Source organism: Pseudorasbora parva, chromosome 17 (assembly GCF_024679245.1).
Source record: "Pseudorasbora parva isolate DD20220531a chromosome 17, ASM2467924v1, whole genome shotgun sequence".
Classification (NCBI taxonomy): Eukaryota; Metazoa; Chordata; class Actinopteri; order Cypriniformes; family Gobionidae; genus Pseudorasbora; species Pseudorasbora parva.
The window spans coordinates 14,584,722-14,594,381 of NC_090188.1; the positions used below are offsets into that span (position 1 = coordinate 14,584,722).

The 9,660-nt window shown below is 37.2% G+C and overlaps 1 protein-coding gene across 2 annotated transcripts; it reads left to right on the top strand.

Annotated features, from left to right (window-relative positions):
• Positions 1–3,800: 3,800 nt before the first annotated feature.
• Positions 3,801–8,991, top strand: emx2 (empty spiracles homeobox 2). Of its 2 annotated transcripts, XM_067421048.1 has the most exons (3): positions 3,841–4,785; positions 6,151–6,335; positions 7,755–8,979. In XM_067421048.1, the coding sequence occupies exons 1-3, from the start codon at positions 4,395–4,397 to the stop codon at positions 7,920–7,922; spliced, it is 744 nt and encodes a 247-aa protein (XP_067277149.1). In that variant the 5' UTR covers positions 3,841–4,394; the 3' UTR covers positions 7,923–8,979. The 2 variants fall into 2 exon arrangements, with proteins under 2 accessions (XP_067277150.1, XP_067277149.1); XM_067421049.1 differs by lacking the exon at positions 6,151–6,335 and having other exon boundaries at positions 3,801–4,785; positions 7,755–8,991.
• Positions 8,992–9,660: the final 669 nt, after the last annotated feature.

Genomic DNA, 9,660 nt, shown 5'->3' on the forward strand with positions numbered 1-9,660 from the left:
TGAGTAAACTCCGCGGACCTCGAGCTGGAGGGGTGCTGCTTGTGAGCTGCGCATCTGCCACCCAGCGCCATCTATCAATGTCCTGAGATTGGCATTTCAACTTATTCTTTTATGACACAACGACGACACGTTTGAACAACGCTCCGCATTTATACTTTGTAGTAATTTTTTTTTTTTTTAAAGTCATATTTTTTGTGTTGTTCAAGCCATTAAACTGGAACGTAACTCAAAATCATGTTTTATATCTAGCATTTCATAGTCCCGCAGAACCAAATCGAATAAAAAAAAAAAAAAACCTTATCGGACATAGGCCTGTCACTGCATGGCAGTATTTACGAATCATAGTCGCAAAGTATAAACTACAAGAAATGACGACCATTAAGCGGCATGCAAACTTGGAATATTAGCCTACGATAATGAACATGAAATAGCCTAAAGGGGAATGTTTAGTGAGGTTGTAAAGTCTTTCGGTTGCACTGTTTTTGATGGTCTAGCACAGTATTTTACATAGATTAGGTTGTGTATTTCACACATGTGACTTTTGTAAGAAAGCAATATTCAAACTGATAAATGCTAGCTGTCAAATGCTTCATCGAGTTTGGCGTTCAAATGACTAAAATATTTCGTTGACTATTGATTTCAAGGCAGAATTCGAATCTTTTCATCATTCTGACAAACATGGCCCATACCTACTCAATAGAATTACTGAACTAAATGCTAATATTAGATGAATATACATTTATAGCAACAATTTCTGAATTAATTTCCTATTGGCCCACATTATTTTAATGCGTTTTAAATAAAATCTTTAATTTAAAAATGCAATTAATTAGAAAAACAAAACCCCGAGAGGGATGTTGTCAATAAATGCTTAGCCTACTTGTGGAAAGACTATAGCTAGGCTAAATGTCAGAATAATTTCTCTCGATAGATCTTTGCTTACAAGTGCATGGGGTGAAAGGAGCAGCTCTGGGAGGTAATTCTTGTATTGGAATTGATAGGTCTTGCACACTGAATACATGATTGTGAAGCCTGCAGTTTGACGATATAATATAATTCAGCTGACATTTCCATTGCAATGCTCTTCGAAAAGCTGTTCATGGGCGTCAGTTACATTTCATAACATCTTTTCAAAAGCAATCCACATAATTATTGCGTATCCGGCACATTTTTGAAGGATGGATCAAATAAATTGTCGAATAAAAGCTCAATGCGCTTTTGTCTTATTATTAGGTCTACGTCATCGGGAACTTTTATCCATGAAGCTATTCTTTATGCAGTAAACAGTTTTGGAGACTAAAATGATGTGCCGGTATTGCTCAAGTGTTTTTTGATAGAACGCGCGCACACACACATGCATAGCTATATATATATATAAGATATAGGCCTATGGAGCAAAATCAATTGAAATGCCTGAAGTAGGCTAGCCTATAAATGATGAGACGTGAAAAGCTAATTTAGCCTATTACTTTGCTTGTTGTAGGCTATTAGCCTAACATTTATTTCCTTTTTTTGTTATAGCCTAGTCCCGCAAAGTGTTGCAAATGTTTAGTCGTCTATAGGCTTTTGTGGTTTTGATCAAGTGAATTTAATTGCGGGATTTGAATGTTTTCGACATAGGCTATAGGCTACAGCTTGTCATGAGCTGTCATCTTTGTTCACGGGAGACCTGTAGCTATATAGAAACATCACTAACAGCAGGTGGACCATGAATGAAGACTTTCAAAGTCGTTTAATGTAATCGAAATGTGTTAAACATGCGCCAACGATAAAGAGCCTACAGTAATTTTCCTAATTTTTTTTTTTTTTAAATTAAAAAAATTAAAAAAAAAGGAATAAGCAACAAGCGAGACAGTAAAACTTTGCTTTCCATTGCTGCGACCAACTCTGAAGCCTACGTCCAAGAATTGTCGGAAAGTGCACCTTGTAAAAGTACCAGCTGGTGTCGCACTATCCTTACACTTCAGCCCGCAGATCGAAGAGCATCTGATCCCCTTCGAAGAGCAGCAGATCCTCATACAGCACATTCCCTTTTTTTTTTCTTTAAAGTGCAAAGCTGGATCATAATGTAACATATCTAAATTGATTTTAAAAACCTCATATGCCTTATTTAGCAAATTCACAAAGGACAGACGTAAAATGCGTCACTTTTTCTCGTTTATTTTGCAGTTTTCTCCAAAAAGGTGTGCTTTCATCTGCAAACCATTAATTCATAATTAATGTTTTTATTTACGTGTGAAATTGAAGTTAAAGAAAATGTGAGCTGTTTGGAGTCCAAAAGTGCGATAACAACATCGGAGGATTTACTGTAGCTACGGAAGAGCTGGCGAGCAAAAACTAAGAGTGACATTAACTCCACACGCTAAAAAATAGCCTCGTACGAATTAGATATTGAATTAATAGCTAATTGTTTCAGATTAATTGTAAACTGTCCACTACGCATGAAGATTCGGGATTCTTTCTGGAATCAATAAATCACTTGAAAATGTTAACAATGATTTAAAAAAAAGATAATTTTTCAATTCAAACATTTTTTGAATTCGACACCGAGATAGGCTACACAACAATGTATTTGGTAATAATTATATGCAAGCAAAATAGACCAACATAATAATAATCCTTATATATTTGGATTTATTTAATAATAATAGCATTATAATAAGCTAATAATAATAAGAAGAAAAAGAATACAAATCTAATTAAAAATAAACTACTGCATAAATTTACGTTAACATAGCCGTAAAAGCTAAAGGGAAGATTTAAGAAGAATCCGTTTTATTCCATGCAGCATGAGTATAGCCTTTGAATCGTGTTGAGCGTTGGCTATATTGTCATGCTGCGTTCGTACGTTAAACCAATAGCTGATATAGCCTATTGTTAATTTATTTTAATTAACAAATGTGGGGTTTTTAAGAGCTATGCAAAATTATTCAAGATGACCGTGGAAAATGTAGACGTAGCTAGTATTTAGTAAACATTTAGGCTAATAATTAATTCCCACATTGCACTGGGCTCATGCCGTGCCATAAACCACACGTGTAAAAAAAATACATAAAACGCGAGTTTTTAACATGGATAAATTCAGGTGAATAGTTTTTTTCTATTTTGTTTTAGGCTATATTGGCCTATACCCTAGATAGAAAATGAAGTGTAGAAATTTTGCTTAAATGCTTCCGTATTTTTAAAGGGTACTAATATGGCCTACATTTGCACCCAGTAATTAATTATTTAAATTTGTAGTGCTGTATGAGATGCATCTTAAGTAAAAATAATAATAATAATAATAATAATAATAATAATAATAATAATAATAATAATAATAAAACGTTATTAAGATATCACCGGACTACCTCACACCCTGCAAAAGAGACTCTAAACCCAAGAGATATCGCGTTGTCAACTGTGCATACCTGAACTTTTGAGATGCAGAATGCACATTAGTAACCCATAATGGGATTGAACTCAGCTAATTTAATGAGTAGTTAGAGGGTAATAGACTCTTGTAGTCATACGACAAACAAACAGGGCTGAAAATATTGTCTGTGTCTAATAAGCCTCATCCTTGTCTCCTGGCCAATAGAGAAAGAGAGTCTCTCATCCCTAAACTAATCACAAACCCATCGGAGAAAATGAAAACGCGGAGAGACAATACCGAGGTGGGCGTTAGACAGGCCCACCGAACTGACTGCCAGGAAAGTACCTCCAAGTTTGATATAAGCTACACGGAGATTGCCATTTGATTCTTTTCTGTCAAAATTACATTGATTAGTCTTTTGTTTGAACGACACTGCGCATTTCTACTTCTGTAGTCAAGTACAAATCAGCATGTGTAAACATCTAAACGTGCACTGATTACGCACTGAGGCACAGCGTGTGTAAAAGCGTCGTTATGCCCTGTGTGCAACACAAATACATGCTGAAGTACCTTGAGTCTCTCAATGGGATCAGCTGCGTATGTAAATTGCTCCACAGCTCTGTTTCTGGGCGAATCCGTTCCGTTTTGCTTGAATCCGCCTCTCCGTGCTCGTTCGTATTGACGCACTTAAAGACTCTTCCCTCAACCTTAAGGCGAGCGGCAGCGACCAATCACCAAGCCATTACAGGCTTCAGAGGAAACTGTTTATGTGACTCCAGAGCTAATTAGGCTCATGAACTAACAAATCGCTAGCACAACTGGTGAGGAACCGATCACATTCATGGATTGTCTGGAGAAGTCGGCCACCTCTCTCACGATGTGTTGAGCTGTGTGCTTTTGAAAGATTTTTTTTACCCTTTCTTTAGCTGCCACTAACTTGTCTCTTGCTGACAAAACTTTGGTCTTGGGTGTGGAGTATTTTTTAGTGCTAACGCGTGTACCGTTTTCACTTAAACTGGGGGATCTTGACTGGTGAACCATGTTTCAACCCACACCGAAGAGGTGTTTTACCATAGAGTCTTTGGTAGCGAAGGATAATCCTTTGCCAGCGTCGAGATCCGAGGAGCCCATACGACCAGCGGCGCTCAGCTATGCAAACTCAAGCCAGATGAATCCATTTTTAAACGGCTTTCATTCCAGCGGCAGGGGCGTCTACTCAAACCCGGACTTGGTGTTCGCTGAGGCTGTTTCACATCCTCCTAACTCCGCCGTCCCAGTCCATTCAGTACCTCCTCCTCATGCTTTGGCTGCTCACCCACTGTCGTCCTCGCACAGTCCGCACCCTCTTTTCGCAAGCCAGCAAAGGGACCCTTCAACTTTTTACCCGTGGTTGATACATAGATATAGATACTTGGGTCACAGATTTCAAGGTAAGTTCCTGCAAAATATTTTATTCGCCAATTATTTTGACCACTCGTCCAGAGAAAAAAAGGCCACACGGCCCAAGGACACGGCGGGTTTTCATTGATAATTAGGCTAACTAAATGTCGCTTTTGTGCTATACATTAGAAATACTAGGCTACAATTATTACTATCGAAAAAAGCTTATACAAATTTTATTAAATCGAAATTGTTTTGAAATAGGCTATGGCATTTTACAACGGTTCTCAGTCAATTTCTTGAAGAAAGAAACCTGGCTTTATTCCATATAGACTATACTAAGCTGGTTAAAACCCCAAGAAACGTATTTATAACTTTCGTATTATATTTTTAGTGAATTAAAATATTTATTTGAACTATTTTTGCCTATTTTAAATAGGCTATTTATTTTAGCGTATAACCTAAATGGTTTCCGTCATTTTAAAATAATTAATAGGATAAGACCTACAGAATATTTAAATGTAACTATATTACAAATAATACGCATTCATATCACTAGTAAAAAAAAGAAAAGAAAAAAAGGAAGCTTAAGAGCAACTAATTAATTTATAGAAGGGAAGTTTATTTTCCGTTCAACTGTTCCGTTCTTCCTTCTGGTAAATGAGAATTTCGCCTTTATCTGAAAGTGGTTATCTGGTTCCTAAATGTTGTTATTGTGATCTAATTTCCCTTAAAAATTATTATTAAACGTTAATAAATATGATACTATTGTATTAGCTAATACATGTTTCCTATTAGCTATAGGCTACTACTACTAAATTAACCATAGGCTAACATATTATAGCAAAAGTCTAAATGTTTTATTTTACTTTACTTTTGTAATATTAATTATGGGAAAACATTTGTTATCCCAGCTGTTAATCGAAACACTCGCAATGAAAACCATTATTTAGCCTACCACTCTTCAAGATACTCAAGGCCATTGAATTAGTTCGAAAATGTTTCAGTTCAGTCTGAAATAAAAACAGTCGTAGCCTATATTTCCGTGTGTTTTATTTACAGGTATAGGGAAATAATATTGTGAGCATCATATTTTGAAAGATTACCGCTGAATTAGTATTACTTTTTCTCTCTTTTGAATTTGCAACAAACCCGTAATTAGAGCACACCATAAAAACTAATTTTTCTGTTTTTCTTCTGCCTATAGGCTATTCCTAGCCTATTTGAGAAGATTATAATATTGCAGGCAATATTCTTTTGTAAGATGTTGTATTCTCTAATGTTATAACACCTCAAGCCCTATAATAGGCAATTATTTAATAGGAACAGAATGAATGTAGTCTAACATTTATATCGAAAATGTATGCTAATAATTTGGGAGACTAGGGTTTTGATTATCATCATTTTCATTACAGGAAACGAAACGAGTCCGGAAAGCTTCTTATTGCACAATGCACTGGCAAGAAAGCCCAAAAGGATTCGTACAGCTTTTTCACCTTCACAGCTACTACGGCTTGAACATGCTTTCGAAAAAAATCATTACGTCGTCGGCGCGGAACGAAAACAGCTCGCTCACAGCCTTAGCCTCACAGAAACTCAGGTAAGAAGATGTTTTCATTAGCTTGTACATATGCGGGTGTGCGCATGGTGCTGTGGATATTATACGGCCTAAATAACAAATGAAATCAATAGGCTCGTCCTTGAAATTGCTCGGCCTATACATGTAATCATACAGGTAATGTTTCTGTCAAAAAAAATGCACTTCTGAATGATTTAATCAAAAATGAAAGCCTTTACATTTATTTTTTATGCAGGCTAAATATTTCTTTAACGTTTATTCGTCCTCTTTGTCAGCATATCTGCATTTATGTAGTCGCAATGAGTATTGGCATAAGTGGCCTGTAGTCTACTACATAGCTACAGATTTTTATTTCTAGTTGATTATAACAGAAAATGTTGTTTTGTTTATCGTTGGTTTTTTTGGCAACCACATACGGAAAGAGCTAAGCATTGTTCTAAAGCTTAATGGTTTGGAGTGAGTTAAATCCACCATTTCCAATTCACCCCGTTTTTTTTTTTTTTTTGAGGGGGTTTGGTTGAACGATTCCGTTTTAGGCAGAGGGCTCTTGTGGACAATGTTTGGCAATTAACCAGTTAACCGTTTTAAATGGACACTTAAAAGAATGAGACGGATTCTATGAATTTCCCTAACCATATTTTAAGATCGTATTTGTGCGTATCGTTCAGTGGCCCGCTCGGAGTCTATTGTCCCAGTGACAGCACCGGCCCTTTTCTAAACGGCGCCTTTCTGAAGAGCAAGAGAGAGAGAAATGGACTACGAGCCACTTCAATGCTTCAATTAGCTCCCTGAAAGCACATTAAATGTGCCTCATTTGCCAGGTTGTCAGCTGTATGGATGATATGAATGATAAAGGTGATGAATTAAGTTAAAGACGGAACTTTACCAATGTAGCCTATGCTAATAAAAGGTTTACGGGGATGTATAGCTAAGGCTATGAATAATGAGGGGGTGAATTATAAATAGGTCAGCTAACATACTGATCCGTGATGAGTTTCACTGCTATCATACCATTATGTAGCCTACACTCACATGCTGGTTGTACTGAGTTCATTTCCGCTCATCAGTTAAGTTTGAGTTTGGGAATGATAGTGATGATTCAACCTGTCGTTAGTAAACAGGTCAGGTGCACTTCAAAAGGAAAGCCATTCCTGACATATCAGTAATATTGTATTTAATAGGCTACCTCATTTAAATTCTTTATGTTGCTTTAATTTATTCAGACCGAAGACACTAAATGAAAGTCGGCCAATGCTCTCGCGACTAGATTGACTGCGAGATACCTGGCAGCTCTTTGTCCGTCTAGCCCTAGTTATTCTTAAGGCACGTTAGTGATACTTTCTGTTAGGCCAACTCTCTTTGTTTAATTGTTTTATTCAGAGGCCATGTTGTATTTTACGCTGATTGTTTTTCTTTCTTTCTTTCTTTTCCTCGCCACAGGTAAAAGTTTGGTTTCAGAATCGAAGGACGAAGTTCAAGCGTCAGAAACTGGAGGAGGAAGGGTCGGATTCACAACAGAAAAAGAAAGGAACTCATCACATAAACCGATGGAGACTGGCCACAAAACAAGGAAGCCCTGAGGAAATTGACGTCACCTCAGACGATTAAAAGACTTAAACTGTTCGAACCCGGGACAGCGGCGTGGCTTGAAGGATGTCACGGATAAGGATGCTGTGTACTGACAGAGGGAGAGGGTAAAGCCAATATCACATTTTGATTCTTCGAGATCGGCAGCTTGAGGGTGAGAGATCCTGTTGGTGGCACTGCTGTCACTACAAGGGAACTGTCAATAATGTTCACGTTGCCAAGGCAAGGTGATTGACAGGTATTACATGCAGCCCCCCCCCCCCCCCCCCCCGCCCCCATCACTACACTTACCCGCACCACCTCATCACCACTATTACAAAACATAGCTCAAATGCGCATAGGACATTTGCACTTCTGAGGGCTTTTTCCCCCTCTCGTTTTATTTTTTCAAGACGTGAACCTTCCACATCAAGATACCAAAATATACAGCTGTTTTTGTAAAACTTGAAATGCATGGTAGAGCAATGAATTTTTGGTAGGTTAATTAATTTGACCTTTTTTTTTCAAAGTAAATTTGTTTTGATTCGATTTTTAATCTGAGAAATGTTGTGTGCTTCTTCCTTTTTTTTTTTACAACAGTGTGAAGTCTTTGAATTTATGATTCTCGTGTTAAAGTGATTGTGAAAACAATATGAAGTAGCAGTGCTGCGTTATAGTGTTTTTAAGGAGTAAAACAAATTTAAAAACAGATTATTAAAAAAAAGTAATTCAAATGAAAATTCTCCATGACATTCCTTAAAAATGAAGCTTTACCATGACTCCGTAATCTTGGTGCGAATATATGATCGGGACTCGCCCCTCCTCTAAAGAGTTGCCTCGAAGGATTAATGCAAGAATTGACGGCCGCCTAGGCAGCAAAACTTCAAGCACTGAGCGTATTCCATGTATAGAGATACTAAAAGCTAATGTTTATGTTAAATCAGTCTTTTACAAGAATGTAAATAATTTTGTGTTTGTGTTAAGTTTGCTACAATTTTAACACAACGTATACTTCCAAGAAGTATGTAATTGTCAATATTTTGTCAATAAAGTTTTATCAATATGTTGCTCAGAATAAAATTAAAGCCTTTTTGTTTTTACAAAAAGATGCCAAATGAAACGTTTGCCCTGTATAGTAAATGGTTTAGGTTGCATTGTATTATACCTGTTTTAGAAAATCATTATAGGCCAATATTGTATGGGTTGCACTGACAGGTCTCTTCTTTTTGGTCTCTTGGTGTCATTGTCATGTAGGACAAACAGGCGAGGTATCATAGTTGTATCACTATTCAATGGAGTTATCAATGGAATATGCCACCAGCTGTGTAATTAATGTGAGCATATTAAACGGGGAAACTGACTGGTTAAAATGTAACACAAATAGAATGCTAACAACGGTCTTGAGCTCGATTTTTCCAGGGCGAAGTGCTTGTTTTTTTCTTGCCTCATTTGCCGCTCAGTCGGATAGACTGGCATTAACCAGTTTTATTTCCATTGGTAGACGAGCAGCGTCTGGTCTGTTCAAGCTACAAAGAGTCCTGCGAGCTTTTGTGAAAGTGCAAATCAGTTTAGGCAATTATCATACGAGTAATATGTGGGGGAAAGGGGATGCATTGCCCAGTGGTCCACTTTAATCTGTTAATCCGTGGATCCAAGGGGGCCTGGTTGGACATAATTTAGTACAATCTGACTACCTCTCACAACGCGATAAGAGAAGGTTTGCAATGTGCCGCAAAATAGGAGCTTTGTTTCAAATCTTGTCGGCAGCAACGGATGGAAT